This window comes from Hypanus sabinus, chromosome 26 (assembly GCF_030144855.1).
Source record: "Hypanus sabinus isolate sHypSab1 chromosome 26, sHypSab1.hap1, whole genome shotgun sequence".
Classification (NCBI taxonomy): Eukaryota; Metazoa; Chordata; class Chondrichthyes; order Myliobatiformes; family Dasyatidae; genus Hypanus; species Hypanus sabinus.
The window spans coordinates 4,668,714-4,687,470 of record NC_082731.1 but is presented as its reverse complement, the minus strand read 5'-3'; the positions used below and the strand labels follow the sequence as shown (position 1 = coordinate 4,687,470).

Below are 18,757 nucleotides of genomic sequence, written 5' to 3'. Positions count from 1 at the left end.
GGTGAAGATGTTGGGCCAAAGTCCCTGTCCTGAGGAACAGAGGCAGGGTGCTGGCAGCCAGCAAGAACCAGTTTATTATCGTTACATGTACAGTGAAATGCTTTGATCTGCACACCAGTGGGACAGACCATTACATAGATTGAGGTGACCCACAGAAAGTGCAGGGATCACAGTATGGATAATCTTATAACAGCCAAATAGAAGCTGTACTTGAGCCTGGTGTTGTATGTTGTCAATCTTTTGTCATTTGAAGGTTTCGAGGGGTGCAGGGGCCCAGGATTGGAAGCGTCCTTAAATGCATCTTAAATGTTTCTTAAATGCATCTATTTTAATGCTAGGAGCATTGTAAGAAAGGTGGATGAGCTTAGAGCATGGATTGATACCTAGAAATATAATTAGTGAAACATGGTTGCAGGAGGGGTGTGATTGGCAACTAAAGACTCCTGGATTTCATTGCTTCAGATGTGACAGAATCAGAGGGACAAGAGGGGGAGGTGTTGCATTGCTTGCCTGAGAAAATATTACAGCGGTGCTCTGACAGGATAGATTAAAGGGCTCGTCTAGGGAGACTATTTGGGTGGAATTGAGGAATGGGAAAGGTGTAGTTACACTTATAGGGGTGTATTATAGACCACCTAATGGGGAGCAAGAATTGGAGGAGCAAATTTGTAAGGAGATAGCAGATATTTGTAATAAGCACAGGGTTGTGATTGTGAGAGATTTTAATTTTCTACACATAGACTGGGAAGCCCATTCTGTAAAAGGGTTGAATGATTTGGAGTTTGTAAAATGTGTGCAGGATAGTTTTTTGCAACACTACATAGAGGTACCAACTAGAGAAGGGGCAGTGTTGGATCTCCTGTAAGGGAATGAGATCGATCAGGTGACAGAAGTATGTGCTGGGGAGCAATTTGGGTCCAGTGATCACAATACCATTAGTTTCAATATAATTATGGAGAAGGATAGGACTGGACCCAGGGTTGAGATTTTTGATTGGAGAAAGGCTAACTTTGAGGAGATGCGAAAGAACTTAGAAGGAGTGGATTGGGACAATTTGTTTTATGGGAAGGATGTAATAGAGAAATGGAGGTCATTTAAAGGTGAAATTTTGAGGATACGGAATCTTTATGTTCCTGTTAGGTTGAAAGGAAAGGTTAAAAGTTTGAGAGAGCCATGGTTTTCAAGGGATATTGGAAACTTGATTCGGAAAAAGAGAGATATCTACAATAAATATAGGCAGCATGGAGTAAATGAGGTGCTCGAGGAATATAAAGAATGTCAAAAGAATCTTAAGAAAGAAATTAGAAAAGCTAAAAGAAGATATGAGGTTGCTTTGGCAAGTAAGGTGAAAATAAATCCAAAGTGTTTTTACAGTTATATTAATAGCAAAAGGATAGTGAGGGATAAAATTGGTCCCTTAGAGAATCAGAGCGGACAGCTATGTGTGGAGCCAAAAGAGATGGGGGAGATTTTGAACAATTTATTTTCTTCAGTATTCACTAAGGAGAAGGATATTGAATTGTGTAAAGTAAGGGAAATGAGTAGGGTAGTTATGGAAACTATGATGATTAAAGAAGAGGAAGTAATGGAACTTTTAAAGAATATAAAAGTGGTTAAGTCTCCAGGTCCTGACAGGATATTCCCTAAACCTGGAGGGAAATCAATGTAGCAATAGCAGAGACTCTGACAGAAATATTTCAAATGTCATTAGAAACGGGGATGGTGCCGGAGGACTGGCGTATGGCTCATGTGGTTCCATTGTTTAAAAAGGGTTCCAAGAGTAAACCTAGCAATTATAGGCCTGTAAGTTTGACGTCAGTGGTGGGAAAATTAATTGAAAGTATTCTTAGAGATGGTATATATAATTATCTGGATAGACAGGGTCTGATTAGGAATAGTCAGCACGGATTTGCGCGTGGAAGGTCATGTTTGACAAATCTTATTGAATTTTTTGAAGAGGTTACTAGGAAAGTTGACAAGGGTAAAGCAGTGGATGTTGTCTATATGGACTTCAGTAAGGCCTTTGACAAGGTTCCACACGGAAGGTTAGTTAGGAAGGTTCAATTGTTAGGTATTAATATTGAAGTATTGAAATGGATTCAACAGTGGCTGGATGGGAGATGCCAGAGAGTAGTGGTGGATAGCTGTTTGTCAGGTTGGAGGCCAGTGACTAGTGGTGTGCCTCAGGGATCTGTACTGGGTCCAATGTTGTTTGTCATATACATTAATGATCTGGATGATGGGGTGGTAAATTGGATTAGTAAGTATGCAGATGATACTAAGATAGGTGCAGTTGTGGATAATGAAGTAGGTTTTCAAAGCTTGCAGAGTTCAGGGTTAAGGGGCAAAAGTTTAGGGGTAACATGAGGGGGAACTTCTTTACTCGGAGAGTGGTAGCTGTGTAGAATGAGCTTCCAGTAGAGGCAGGTTCGATTTTGTCATTTAAAAAAAAAATTGGATGGGTATATGGACAGGAGAGGAATGGAGGGTTATGGGCTGAGTGCAGGTTGGTGGGATTAGGTGAGAGTAAATGTTTGGCATGGACTAGAAGGGCCGAGATGGCCTGTTACTATGCTGTAATTGTTATATGGTCTTTGACTACATTGGCTGAGGCAGTGGGAAGACTATTCAGGGTTATCGAAGGATAGACAGGCTTGAGTGATGGACTGAGCTACAGTCACAGTTTGTAGTCCTGCGCAGAGTTGTTGCCATACTAATCAGAAGCATTGTCTGCTCAAGAGTGTCTGTTTTTACCTCTGACAGGGACGATGATCCTGTGCCTTTTTCATTAGATTGTTTAGTGTGATGCCTCTCCTTACTGCCCTGGCTTCTGTATCGACTTCGACAGCTAGATCTCAACATCCATGTTTGACGGCGACCAACAGAGGCCATCATGCTGAAAGTTCTCAACACAAGTTGCTGTTTAAACAATTCAAAACACAGACACAGGTTCGGAATCAGGCCCATGTCACAGAGCATTTCTACATTTTGGCTGTCACGGTGTTTTCGTTTTCTAAGATTAGTTCCCTTGAACAAAACCAGGACTTATGAATAGGCAAGACAGATGCTGGAAAGGCTCAGGAAATCTCACGGACACAATCTGGCAACAAACAGGTGAAAACACAGGACTGAAACACACTGAGCAATAAACAGAGAGGTAGGTGATAGGTGGAGCACAATGAGACACAGGTAATAATGAGAAACAGATGAGAGACGGACTACTCAGTGATACAGGGGCCGGGGTAGAGCAGGAGCATGGCAATACAAACCCACAGACTGACGGAAAACACGCAAAAAGATGAATTTCAGCGAAAGTACTGACATGGCAACTAATCCCAGAAAATAAAATACCCAGACAATGAAAATGCAGAAATGGTATTTAATTGTTTTTGGTTAAGTTTACAAGACATTAATATGGTGATCATGAAACTTGAAGCCAACAGGAAAATAGAATGATTAAAGATACAAAAGTTTGAAACAATTCATTCACTGACCCGGTTTGGAGTGGATAAAACTTCATCAAGATGGACAGACAGACAGACAGACAGACAGACAGACAGACAGACAGACAAACATACTTTATTGATCCTGAGGGAAAATGGGTTTCATTACAGTTACACCAACCAAGAATAGTGTAGAAATATAGCAATATAAAACCATAAATAATTAAATAATATTAAGTAAATTATGCCAGTGGAAATAAGTCCAGGACCAGCCTATTGGCTCAGGGTGTCTGACACTCTGAGGGAGGAGCTATAAAGTTTGATGGCCACAGGCAGGAATGATTTTCTATGCTGCTCAGTGTTACACCTTGCTGGAATGAGTCTCTGGCTGAATGTACTCCTGTGCCTAACCAGTACATTATGGAGTGGATGGGAGACATTGTCCAAGATGGCGTGCAACTTGGACAGCATCCTCTTTTCAGACACCACCGTCAGAGAGTCCAGTTCCACCCCAACAACATCACTGGCCTTACGAATGAGTTTGTTGATTCTGTTGGTGTCTGCTACCCTCAGCCTGCTACCCCAGCACACAACAGCAAACAAGATAGCACAGACTCGTGGGGAGGTATTTGTGAGCATTAAGTGAAAGTCACAGATTGAGTGGGAAGTACTAGTGACAGAGGGTGGTGTGTGGCTCCACCATTTAAAAAGAGAGTGGGTCTAGTCCAACTAACCGTGCGCTTCACTTTCTCTAGTGTAGTCACGTCCACCCTGTGGAGACACAAGTGACTGCTGATGGAGGCACACACACCCTCCATCCACTGGGTCCCTCCAGTGTAGAGTGCCCTCCTGCTTCAAAACATCCATCATTGTCCCTGTACCTAAAAAGACCAGGGTAACATGTCTGAACAACTGGTGTCCTGTCGCACTCCCCTCAATAATAAGCAAATGCTTTGAGAGGCTGGTCAAGGATTACATCGGCAGCACACTACCACCCACACTACAATTCGCCTACCAACACAACCAATTGACAGATGAAGCAATAGCCACAGCTCCACACACTGTCTTTATACACCTGGAAAAGAAGGATGCTAACGTGAGAATGCTGCTTTTGGGCCACAGTCCAGCATTCAACATCGTAGTTCCATCCAGGCTCAACAAGAAGCTCAGAGACCTCGGCCTTCACCCTGCCTTGTGCAGATGGATCCTGGATGATTGCAGCATGTGGTAAGAGTGGGCTCCCTCACCTCTGCCCCTCCACACAGGAGATCCTAGATCTCTCTACACCCATGACTGTGTTTCCACCCACAGCTCCAATCTGCTAATTAAATTTGCAGATGATACTACACTGATTGGCCTTACCTCATATAATAACGATGTGGCTTACAGAGAAGAAATCATCACCCTGACACAATGGATTACAGGATGTGGATTACAGGAGGAATGGAGACAGGCTGACATCAATGGATTTGGGGTTGAGGGGGTAAACAGCTTTAAGATCCTTGGTATACACATCACTGAGGACCTCACGTCATCTGTACATACCAGCTGTGTGGTGTAAAAAGCACAACAGCTCCTCTTTCACCCAGATGGTTGAAGAAGCTTGGCATGAGTCCCCAAATCCTAAGAACTTTCTCCAGGGGCACAATTGAGAGCATCCTGACTGGCTGCAACACTGCCTGGTATGGGAACTGGGCCTCCCTCAATTGCAGGACTCTGTGGAGAGTGGTGCGGACAGCCCAGCACATCTGTAGATGTGAACTTTCCATGATTCAGGACATTTACAGCAACAGGTGTGTAAAAAGGGTCCAAAGGAGCATTGGGGACCTGAGTCACCCCAATCTCAAACTGTTCCAGCTGCTACCATCCAGGAAGTGGTACTGCAGCATAAAAGCCAGGACCAGCAGGCTCCTGGACAACTTCTTCCACCAGACTGATAAATTCATGTGACACAATTGTATTTCTAAGCTATATTGCCTGTTCTGTTGTAGATCTTACTGTACGTACTATTTATTACAAATTACTATAATTTGCACATTCAGACGGAGATATAACGTGAAGATTTTTACTCCTGGTGCGTGTGAAGGATGCAAGAAATAAAGTCAATTCACTTCGACCCTCTCACTCTGCCCATCTCCACTCCCCATCTCCATCCTTTGGTTCCAAGCTCCCCATTCGTCTCCCAGCAGACCCCATCCTCTGTAGCTCCTTGCTACCTCCACCCATCACTTCCTGGCCTGTGTCACTTCCTCTGCTCTTCCCATCACCTCATTTGGATCCTTGTAATCTCTTCCTTTAATCACAACTCCTCTCTGTCATGACGAAGGGTTTAACTGTCCAGTTGCTGCCCGACCTGCTGAGCTCCCTCTCATTCCTACATTGTGCTGGATGAATCTTCTAACCCTGCAATATTTTCCATAACTACTCCCGGCAGTGGTCAGAAATCTATTGAGGTCTGGGTTGAATGAGCCTCCACAGACCCCGGTCACCGAATCTCAGAGTCAGCACCTCAGAGAGAAGAAATTGTTCCTCATCCAAGTCCAAGACTGTCTCTTTCATGGGTACAGCTCTCCACACTACTGAGGGCATCTACAAGAGACGATTTTTCAGGAAGGTAACACTCGTCATCAGAGACCACCGCAGTCCAGGCCATGCCCTCTTCTTGGTGCTGCCATTAGGCAGGAGGTACAGAAGCCTAAAGACCCACACCTCAAGGTTCAACAATAGCTCCTGTACGTCTTGAACCAGCCTGAAAAACTCTAACTTTACTTGGACCATGTCCAAAGTTCAAAGTAAATTTATTATTGAAGTACATATACAAACCTAAGATTCATTTTCTTGTGGGCGTACTCAGTAAACCCGATAACTATAATAGAATCAATGAAAGACTGACCAACTGGGCCAACAGTGTGCAAAAGCCACAAATGTATAAATACAAAGAGAAAGAAAAAAGTTATAACCATAAATAAATAAAATCAAGAACATCAGATAAAGGGTCATTGAAAGTGAATCTGTAGGAACATGAATCCATGGGAACACTTGAGTCGTGGGACAAGTGAATTTGAGTGAGGTAATCCCGTCTGGTTCAGGAGCCTGATGGTTGAACTGGGTGGTGTGAGTCCTGAGGCTCCTGTACTGTCTTCTTGATGGAGGCAATGAGAAGAGAGCAGGACGTGGGTGGTGAGGGTCCTTGATGATGGATGCTGCTTTCCTGTGACACACTCTGTGTAGGGCTCAATGGTGGGGAGGGCTTTACCTGTGATGGACTGGGCCATTTCCATCATTTTGTGTAGGATTTTTCATTCAAGGGCATTGGTGTTTCCATACCAGGCTGCGATGCAACCTGTCAATGTACTCTCCCCTACACATCTATAGAAGTTTATCAAAGTTTTAGATGTCATGCCGAATCTCTGCAAACTCCTAAGGAAGTAGAGGTTCTGCCGTGCTTTCTTCATAATTGCACTTACGGCTGGGCCCAGGACAGGTCTCTGAAATGATAACACCGAGGAATTTGAAGTTGCCGACCCTCTCCACATCTGATCCCACAATGAGGACTGGCTTGTGGTCCTCTGGCTTCCTCCTCCTGGAGTCAACGATCAGCTCCTTGGTCCTGCTGACATTGAGTGAGAGGCTGTTGTTGTGGCACCTCTCAGCCAGGTTTTCAATCTCCCTCCTTTGATTCTGTCTACAAAGTGGTGTCGCTAGTTAAATATGGCAGTGGAGCTGTGGTCAGCCACACAGTATAAAGCAAGCGGAGCAGGGGCTAAGCACACACCCTTGTGGTGTACCTGTACTCATGGAGATGTTCCCAATTTGAACTGACTAGGCTCTGCAAGGGAGGAAGCTGAGAATTCAATTCCACAAGGAGGTATTGAGGTCAACGTTCTGAAGGTTATTGATTAGATTGGAGAGAGGATAGTATTAAATATCGAGTTGTAGTTGATAGACAGCATCCTGATGCATGCACTTTGCTGTCAAGATGACCCATGGAAGAGCCAATGAAACAACTTCCTTTTTTCTCTCTCAACTTGCACTGATACTGTTGTTTATTCTGTTGTCTAAGTATTGCATAACTTAGTAATAGGCCTCTCCGATCAGATCCCTTCTACCTCTTCCACATATCACTTCCCAAATTCTTATTTCATTTCTCTCCCCTGAAACCCACCCACCCTTCCCCTCAACTGGCTTAGCCTGCCAGTTTGCACTCCTTCCCCTCCCCCCGAGAAGGGGGGGCCCTGCTCCTTTCCTCTCCAGTCCACATGAAGGGTCTCGGCCCGAAACCTTGATTGTGTATTCCTCTTCATAAGAGTTCCTCCAGCATTTTGTGTGAATTGCATGATTTATGTTACCTCAGCTTTACATGACCTTACATTAATCGTGTTGTACCAGAGTGTGCTAATAGTCATGGCATTTATACCTTGTGCATTAGGGTTTTGAAAATAAAACTTTTTTCTCACCTGGGCAGTCCTGACCAGGGACAACACCCTCAGGACTCGGTCTGTGAGAAGTTTGTTGGGAGGTCCCCCTTTTCCTCGTCACTGACCTGTTCTTTCCGCCTTCCCGCAGAGCCTTACATCCAGTCCAGGTTCTACCGATCTCCCGAGATTCTCCTTGGCCTTCCCTTCTGTGAGAAGGTGGACATGTGGTCTCTGGGCTGCGTCATGGCAGAGCTACACCTGGGCTGGCCCCTCTACCCCGGCAACAGTGAGTACGACCAGATCCGCTACATCGTGGAAACGCAGGGGCTGCCGAAGGACCAGCTCCTCAACGCTGCCACCAAGGCGTGCCAGTTCTTCTGCCACTGCCCGTGCCAGCACGCTGGCTCCCAGTGGCAGCTCAAGTGTGCCTCAGACTACCAGGCAGAGACCATGGTTCAGCCTATGGAGAGGAGGAAGTACATGCTCAAATCGCTGGACCAGCTGGAGACCGTCCACGTCACCAAGAACACCTTCCCGGATGATGAGGTCATCGCCGAGTTCCACGACCGCAAGAACATGGTGGAGCTCATCAAGAGGATGCTAACCCTGGACTCCCACGAGAGGATCACCCCCAGCGCCGCCCTCAAGCATCCCTTTGTCACCATCCAGCAGCTCAAAATGACCCACGAGCACACCGAGTACTACGACCTGTCTGTGCAGGCGCTCAACGCGGCCCTCAATGGTGACAGGCTGGTCCTGGCCGAACAACATTATTACAACACGGCCGACAATACCTACTGCACCGGCTCCGATTACTACGCGTGTAGGCAGGCCCACCACGTCCCTAGCGTTGCCTCGATGCAGAGGGCAATCGACAAGATGGATAGCTTGACTATCGAGGAACCGGGACAGGAGTTTGCCGTCGGCATGTGGGCCGAGGGAGCAGGTAACGTGGGGTATCTGCCTTCTACCTCTAGGGCGGGCAATCCCAGCTGCCTGTCCCATTCGTACCACCACGCAGCCTGCTTCAGGGCCAAACACTCCACGCAGCGGCCCAGGAACGAGTCGGCCTCGGGTTACTACGGCAGCCTGTGCAGGCTGAAACAGCAGAAGGCTCCTCACCACTCCATGTCAGATCCGACATTTAGCAATGTGATCCTGCTTGGACAGGAGCCTGATCCGGAGATCTCCGGCTGGCAGGGGGAAGACGTGGAGGCCATCTTCCCGGCTCCTCCTTCCTTCGCACATGAGGTGAAGAGAGTTGAGGAGGTCATGCTCCACAAAGAACCTTTAGATCCTGAGGTAAGGTCCTTGTCATACTAAGACAACAAACTGTTAACTGACACTCTGATTGTCTTCATCAACTCATTTGGTCTCACCCTGTCTAAGATATTCCCTTCATTCTATCCATTCCTCGTTCTCACCTACTGAAAACTCTTTCCCAGTCCTGACAATGGATACCAGAACTGAAACGCTGACTCCGTTTCTCTCTCTGCAGATGGTGCCTGGCCTGCCAGGTGTTCTGGCACTATCTGATTTGATTCCTGTTTCTAGAGCCATCGTAGCACTCGGACTCCATGGGGTGAAACGCCTGTTTCTGTGCTCAGTAACAATTTCAGTTTTAGAGATACAGTGTGAAACAGGCCTTTCCCACCCAGCAACCCACCTATTTAACACTAGTCTAAACACAGGACAATTTACAATGACCAGTTAACCTACTAACCCGTACGTTCTTGGACTGTGGGAGGGAACCGGAGCACCTGGAGGAAACACACACAGTCACGGGGAGAACATCCTTACAGATGGAACTGGAATTTAACTCTAAACACCAGAATGCCCCGAGAATTAATAGTGTCGCACTAACCGCCATGCTACAGCGGTATTGAATACTTACATAAACATATGTTATCAATGCCTCTCTTTTAAATGAATCCCAAACCAATTCCATTTTTCAGAGTCTCCCCAATCCCTTTCACCAGTTTTGATGTTGAATGTGCTTTTAGACCTCTTGGCTTTGGATTTGCATTCAAAGCCTTCTCCGTTTCTTCACCAGACCTTGGAACAAAAACAGAAAAATGTTGTAAGCACTCAGCACCTGTGGAAAGAAATACGGAGCTGATGTTTCATGTTGAAGACCCCTTGTTATTATCATTGCCAGCATTACTTCCCTCTCTACGGACACTGCCTGACCTGCTGAGTGCTTCCAGCAGTTACCGTTTTATTCCACATTTCCAGCATCTACAGGCTTTGATTCTCATTGTTTAGATTTAGGACTTTCTGCCCTGGATCCAGCTCTGACATAACTTCATGATCCATACGCAGATTTGAAATCACTGCTGTTTGAGAGATCCTTAATTACTCCGACCTCTCAGCCAGTCTGGATGTTATGAAGCATGAGAATACAACCCTGATTTATGAGGTTTGCAGTCAGAGCAGATAGAAATGGGGGTGAAAGCAAATCTTTCAGATAAACAGAATCAGAATCAGGTTTAATATCATCGGCATGTGTCATGAAATGTGTTGTTCTGCAGCAGCAGTACATTGCAATACAGAATAATAAAAATTAAATCACAGTAAGATATATAAAAGTTAAATAAGTAGTGTGTAAAGAGAGAAAAAGAGTAGTAAGGTGGTATTTGTAGGTTTAGTGCCCATTCAGAAATCAGGAGGCAGTGGGGGAGAAGCTGTTACTGAATCACTGAGTGTGTGCCTTCAGGCTTCTGTACCTCCTCCCTGATGGTGGCAGTGAGATCAAGGCATGCCCTGGGTGATGGTGGTCCTTAATGATGGACGGCACTTCTCTCTGATTTCACTCTATCCTGGATAATGGGAAGGCTAGTGCCCATGATGGAACTAACTCCGACCCCATCGCTGACCTCGTTTACTCTGGAGAATACCCATCTACTGTCACCAAACTCGTAGTCCCCTTACCTACATGGCTCGCTTCTACCTTCTACCCAAGATCCATAAACCAGGCAGTCAGGGTAGGCCCACTATTTCTCCCTGCTCCTGCCCCACTGTACCCCACAGTGTTCTCACATATCAATTGCATTCTGTACCGCTTGACTCAGTCTCTTCCCACCTACACCTGCGACACTTTTCATGCCCTCAGTCTCTGCAGTAACATTTCAATTCCCTGTCACCAGGGATGTCCAGTCTCAATACACATGTATTGCCCCATTAGGAAGGCCTCAAAGTTCTCCGTTTCTTTCCAATTAATCCCCTTCCACCACCACCCTCCTTCTGCTGACAGAACTGGTCCTCACCCTGAACAGCTTTTCCTGCAGCTCCTCCCATTTCCCCAAATTGGAGGGGTAGCCATAGGCACTCGCATGGGCCCCAGCTATGCCGGCTTCTTCATTGGCTTCATAGAACCGTCCCATTCGACACCTTCCCTGATTACTCTTCCTCCGCCACACTGACGATTGCACTGGTGCCACTTCACACACCCGTGATGAGATAAGCAATTTTATCAACTTCCACCCTGCACTTAAATTCACTCAACTTAGGCTGAGCTCGTCAACTTCATCAACTTTGCCTCCAACTTTCACCCAGCCCTCAAATTTACCTGGTCCATTTCCAACACCTCCCTCCCCTTTCTTGATCTTTCTGTCTCCATCTCTGGAGACGGCCTATCTACTGATATCTACTATAAACCTACAGACTCTCACAGCTACCTGGACTATTCCTCTTCCCACCCTGTCTCTTGCAAAAAGGCTATCCCCTTCTCACAATTCCTCCATCTCCGCTGCATCTGCTCTCAGGATGAGGCTTTTCTTTCCAGGACGAAGGAGATGTCTTCCTTTTTTAAGCAAAGGAGCTTCCCTTCGTCCACCAACAACTCTGCTCTCAAATGCATCTCTCCCATTTCCTGCACATCTGCCCTCACCCCATCCACCGTCCACCCCACTCGGGATAGGGTTCCCCTTGTCCTTACCTACCACCCCACCAGCCTCCAGGTCCAACGTATAAGTCTCCGTAACTTCCGCCACCTCCAACGGGATCCCACTACCAAACACATTTTTCCCTCCCCCTCCTTTCTGCTTTTTGCAGGGATCGCTCCCTACGCGACTCCCTTGTCCACTCGTCCCCCCCATCCCTTCCCACCGATCTCCTTCCTGGCACTTATCCTTGTAAACGGAACAAGTGCTACACCTGCCCTTACACTTCCTCCCTCACCACCATTCAGGGTCCCAGACAGTCCTTCCAGGTGAGGTGACACTTCACCTGTGAGTCGGCTGGTGTGGTATACTGTGTCCGGTGCTCCCGACGTGGCCTTTTATATATTGGTGAGACCCGACGCAGACTGGGAGGCCGTTTCGTGGAACACCTACGCTCGGTCCGCCAGAGAAAGCAGGATCTCCCAATGGCCACACATTTTAATTCCATGTCCCATTCCCATTCTGATATGTCTATCCATGGCCTCCTCCACTGTCAGAATGAATCCAAACTCAGGTTGGAGGAACAACACCTTATATACCAGCTGGGTAGCCTCCAACCTGATGGCATGAACATTGACTATTCTAACTTCTGTTAATGCCCCTGCTCCCCTTCTTACTCCATCCCTGACATATTTAGTTGTTTGCCTGTTCTCCATCTCCCTCTGGTGCTCCCACCCCCTCCTTTATTTCTCCTGAGGCCTCCTGTCCCATGATCCTTTCCCTTCTCCAGCTCTGTATCACTTTCGCCAATCACCTTTCCAGCTCTTAGCTTCATTCCACCCCCTCCGGTCTTCTCCTATCATTTCGCATTTCCCCCTCCCCCCTCGACTTTCAAATCTCTTACTATCTTTCCTTTCGGTTAGTCCTGACGAAGGGTCTCGGCCCGAAACGTCGACATCACTTCTCCCTATAGATGCTGCCTGGCCTGCTGTGTTCCACCAGCATTTTGTGTGTGTTGCTTGAATTTCCAGCATCTGCAGATTTCCTCGTGTTTGCTCTTAAATTCAGTTGGCCTATTTCTGATACCTCCTTCCCCTTCTTGCTCTCTGTATCCATCTCTAGAGACAAACTGTCAACTGACAACTTTTATAAGCCTACTGATTTCCACATTTATCTTGACAATACCTCTTCCCACCATCTCCTGTAAAAACGCTATTCACTTTTCTCAATTTCTTCACCTCTGCTGCATCTGCTATTAGGACATGACTTTCTGTTCAGAGATATCGTCCTTTTTCAAAGATCAGTTTTGTGTGTAGTTTTGGGCTCCTTATTTTAGAAAGGATATACTGACATTGGAGAGGGTTCAGAGAAGATTCACGAGAATGATTCCAGGAATGAAAGGGTTACCGTATGAGGAACATCTGGAAGCTCTTCGGCTGTATTCCCTGGAGTTCAGGAGAATGAGGCGGGGGATCTCATAGAAACATTCCGAATGTTAAAAGGCCTGAACAGACGAGATATGGCAAAGTTATTTCCCATGGCAGGGGAGTCTAGGACAAAAGAGGGCATGATTTCAGGACTGAAGAACATTCAATTAGAACTGAGATGTGGAGAAATTACTTTAGTCAGAGGGTGGCAAACCTGTGGAATTTGCTGTCCCGAGAGGCCAAGTCATTGGGTGTAACTAAGACAGAGATAAATGGGTTCTTGATTAGCCAGGGCATCAAAAGGTATGTGCAGAAGGCAGTAGAGTGGGGATGACTGAAAGAATTGGATCAGCCATGATTGAATGGTGGAACAGACTCGATGGGCTGAATGACCTACTTCTGCTCCTATAACTTATGGTCTAACATAACTTTTCTCACCAATGATTCTGTCCTCACCCACATCTCCACTGTTCCCCAAACATCCGTGTCCACAGTTTCCTGCTGCCTTAACAGTGATAGAGTTCCATTTGTCCCAACCTTTACCACCCTGTGAACCTCCTCAACCAACACATCCACCTCCACAATCTTCACCACCCTCTGAACTTCCTCATCCAACACATCAGCATCCAGAACCATCACCACCCTAAACACCTCATCCAACACATCAACCTCCTCAATCCTCACAACCCTGTGAACCTTCTCATCCAACACATCAACCTCCAACATCTTCACCACCATGTGAACCTACTCATCCAACACATCAGCCTCCACAACCCTCACCAAACTGTGAATCTCCTCATCGAACACATCCTCCACAATCTTCATCACCCTGTGAACCTCCTCATCCAACACATCAACCTCCAGAACCTTCATCACCCTGTGAACCATCTCTTCCAACAAATCAACCTCCACATCCTTCACCACCCCATGAACCTCCTCTTCCAACACATCAACCTCCACAACCTTAACCACCCTGTGAACCTTCTCATCTAACACATCAACCTCCACAATCTTCAACACCCTGTGAACCTCCTCATCCAACACATCAACACCCAGAACCATCACCACCCTGTGAACCTCCTCATACAACACATCAATCTCCAGAACATTCACCACCCTGTGAACCTCCTCTTCCAAAACATCAACCTCCAGAATCTTCACCACGCAGTTAAACTCCTCATCCCACACATCAATCTCCACAACCTTCATCACCCTGCGAACCTGCTCATCCAGCACATCAACCTATACATACTTCACCATGCTGTGAACCTACTCATTCAACACATCAACCTCCACAATCTTCAACACCCTGTGACCCTCCGCATCCAACATATCAAACTCTACAATCTTCACCACCTTGTGAATCTGCTCATCCAACACAACAGTCTAAAGAACCTTCACCACCCTGTGAACCTCCGCATCCAACACATCAACCTCCACAACCCTCACCAACCTGTGAAACTCCTCATCCAACACATCAACCTCCACAATCTTCACAACCCTGTGAAGCTTCTCATCCAACACATCAACCTCCACAACCCTCACCACCCTGTGAACCTCCGCATCCAACACATCAACCTCCACAACCCTCACCACGCTGTGAAACTCTTCATCCAACACAGCAACCTCCAAAAACTTCACCACTCTGTGAACCTCCTCTTCCAACACAGCAACCTCCAGAACCTTCACCACCCTGTGAACCTCCTAATCCAACACATCAATTTCAAGAACATTCACCACCCTGAGAACCTCGTCATACAACACATCAACCTCCACAACCCTCACCATGCTGCGAAACTCTTCATCCAACACAATAACCTCCAAAACCTTAACCACCCTGTTAATCTCCTCTTCCAACACATCAACCTCCACAATCTTCACCACCCTGAGATGCTCCCAATCGAACACATCAACCTCCACAACCTTCACCACCCTGTTAAACTCCTCATCCCACACATCAGCCTCCACAACCTTCACCACCTTGTGAACCTCCGCATTCAACACATCAAACTCCACAATCATTACCACCTTGTGAACCTCCTCATCCAACTCATCAGTCTAAAGTATCTTCATCACACTGTGAACCTCGTCATTCAACAGATCAACCTCCAAAACCTTCACCACCCTGTGAACCTACTCACCCAACACATCAACCTCTACAAACCTCACCACCCTGTGAACATCCGTATCCAACACAGCAAACTCCACAACCTTCACCAACCTGCAAAACTCCTCATCCAACATATCAACCTCAACAACCTTCAGCACCCTGTGTACCTCCGCATCCAACATATGAAACTCTACAATCTTCACCACCCTGTGAAACTTCTCATCCAACATATCAACATTCAGAATCTTCACCACCCTTGAACCTCCTCATCCAACACATAAACCTTCGCATCCTTCACCACACCGTGAATCTCCTCAGCCAGCTTATCAACCTCAAAATACTTCACCACCCTCTGTACCTCCTCATCCAACTCATCAACCTCCACAATCGTCACCACCCTGTGAACCTCCTCATGCAACAATTCAGCCTCCACAACCTTCACCACCCTGTGAACCTACTCATCCAACACATCATCCACCACAACATACACAACCCTGAGAACCCCCTCACTGAACACATCAACCTCCAGAATCTTCACCACACTTTGAAACTCCTCATCCAACACATGATCCTCCTCAACCTTCACCACCCTGTGAACCTCCTCATACAACATATCAGCCTCCACAACCCTCACCACCCTATGAAACTCCACATCCAACACATCAACCTCCACAACCATCACCACCCAGTGAAGCCCCTCATCCAACACATTAACCTCCAGAATCGTCACCACCTGTGAACCTCCTCATCTAACACATCAATGTCCACAACCTTCACCACCCTGTGAAACTCCTCATCCAACACCTTGGCCTCCACAACCCTCACTACCCTTTTAACCTCCTCATCCAACACACCACCCTCCACAACCTTCACCACCCTGTGAACCACGTCACTGAACAAATCAACCTCTCCAACCTTCACCACCTTGTGAACCTCCTCATCCAATACATCAACCTCCAAAACCTTCACAACCCTGTGAACCTCCTCATCCAACACATTAACCTATACATACTTAACCACGCTGTGAACCTACTCATTCAACACACCAACACAACCTCCACAATTTTCACCTCCCTGTGAACATCCTCATCCAACAGATCAACTCCACAATCTTCACTACACTGTGAACCTGCTCATCCAACACGTCATCCTCCTCAACCTTAACCACCCTGTGAACCTCCTCACTCAACACATCAACCTCCACAATCTTCACAACCCTGTGAACCTCATCACTCAACAGCTCAACCTCCACTATCTTCACCACCCTGTGAACAATCTTCACTACCCAGGGAAACCCCTCATCCAACATATCAACCTCCAGAATCGTCACCACCCTGTGAGCCTCCTCATCCAACATATCAACCTCAGCAACCTTCACCACCCTGAGAACCTCGGCATCCAACACATCAAACACGTCAATCTTAACCCCCTGTGAATCTCCTCATCCAACAAATCAGCCTCCACAATCTTCACCACCATGTGAACTTCCTCATTCAACTCATCAAACTCCACAATCATTACCACCTTGTGAACCTCCTCATCCAACACATGAACCTCCATTATCTTCAACACCCTGTGAGCCTCCTCATCCAACACATCAGTCTACAGAATCTTCACCACACTGTGAACCTCCTCATTCAACAGATCAACCTCCAAAACCTTCACCACCTTGTGAGCCTCCTCATCCAACAAATCATCCTCCACAATCGTCACAACCTTGTGAACCTCCTCATCCAACACATCATCCTCCTCAACCTTCACCACCCTGTGAAACTTCTCATCCAACATATCAACATCCAGAATCTTCACCAACCTTGAACCTCCTCATCCAACACATAAACCTTCACATCCTTCACCAGCCTGTGAACCTCCTCATCCAACACATCAACCTCCAGAACCTTCACCACCCTGTGAACCTACTCATCCAACACATCATCCACCACAACATACACAACCCTGAGAACCCCCTCACTGAACACATCAACCTCCAGAATCTTCACCACACTTTGAAACTCCTCATCCAACACATGAACCTCCACTACCTTCAGCACCTCTTGAACCTCCTCATACTACACATCAATGTCCACAACCTTTACCACCCAGTGAAACTCCTCATCCAACATATTGGCCTCCACAACCCTCACCACCCTGTTAACCTCCTTATCCAACACACCACCCTCCACAACCTTCACCACCCTGTGAACCACGTCACCCAACATATCAACCTCTACAACCTTCACCACCCTGTGAACCACCTCATCCAATATATCAACCTCCAAAACCTTCACAACCCTGTGAACCTCCTCTTCCAACACATCAACCTCCAGAACCTTCACCACCCTGTGAACCTCCTCATCCAGCACATCAACCTATACATACTTCACCATGCTGTGAACCTACTCATTCAACATATCAACCTCCACAATCTTCACCACCCAGTGAACCACCTCATCCAATACATCAATCTCCAAAACCTTCAAAAACCCTGTGAACATCCTCATACAACATATCTACCTCCACAACCTTCACAACCCTGTGAACCTCATCACTCAACAGCTCAACCTCCACTATCTTCACCACCCTGTGAACAATCTTCACTACCCAGGGAAACTCCTCATCCAACATATCTACCTCCAGAATCGTTACCACCCTGTGAGCCTCCTCATCCAACACATCATTCTAGAGAACATTCACCACCCTGTGAACCTCCTCATACAACAGATCAACCTCCACAATCTTCACAACCTTGTGAACCTCCTCATCAAACACATCATCCTCCACAACCTTCACCACCCTGTGAAACTCCTCATCCAACATATCAACATCCAGAATCTTCACCACCCTTGAACCCCTTCATCCAACACATAAACCTACGCATCCTTCACCAGCCTGTGAATCTCCTCAGCCAGCATATCAACCTCAAAATCCTTCACCACCCTCTGTACCTCCTCATACAACTCATCAACCTCCACAATCGTCACCACCCTGTGAACCTCCTCATGCAACAATTCAACCTCCACAACCTTCACCACCCTGTGAACCCCCTCATCCCACACATCAGCCTCCACAACATTCAGCACCCTGTGAACCTCCTCATACAACATATCAGCCTCCACAACCCTCACCACCCTATGAAACTCCACATCCAACACATCAACCTCCACAACCATCACCACCCAGTGAAGCCCCTCATCCAACACATTAACCTCCAGAATCGTCACCACCTGTGAACCTCCTCATCTAACACATCAATGTCCACAACCTTCACCACCCTGTGAAACTCCTCATCCAACACCTTGGCCTCCACAACCCTCACTACCCTTTTAACCTCCTCATCCAACACACCACCCTCCACAACCTTCACCACCCTGTGAACCACGTCACTGAACAAATCAACCTCTCCAACCTTCACCACCTTGTGAACCTCCTCATCCAATACATCAACCTCCAAAACCTTCACAACCCTGTGAACCTCCTC

The 18,757-nt window shown here is 46.8% G+C and overlaps 1 protein-coding gene across 1 annotated transcript in view; it reads left to right on the top strand.

Moving 5' to 3' along the window:
- The window catches only part of LOC132381763 (homeodomain-interacting protein kinase 4-like), a 50,638-nt gene that overhangs the window by 7,866 nt on the left and 24,015 nt on the right, over positions 1 to 18,757 (top strand). The window contains exon 2 of the mRNA XM_059951335.1: positions 8,010 to 9,163. Within this exon, the coding sequence (XP_059807318.1) occupies positions 8,010 to 9,163 (1,154 nt within the window). The remainder of the gene's footprint in view (positions 1 to 8,009; positions 9,164 to 18,757) is intronic.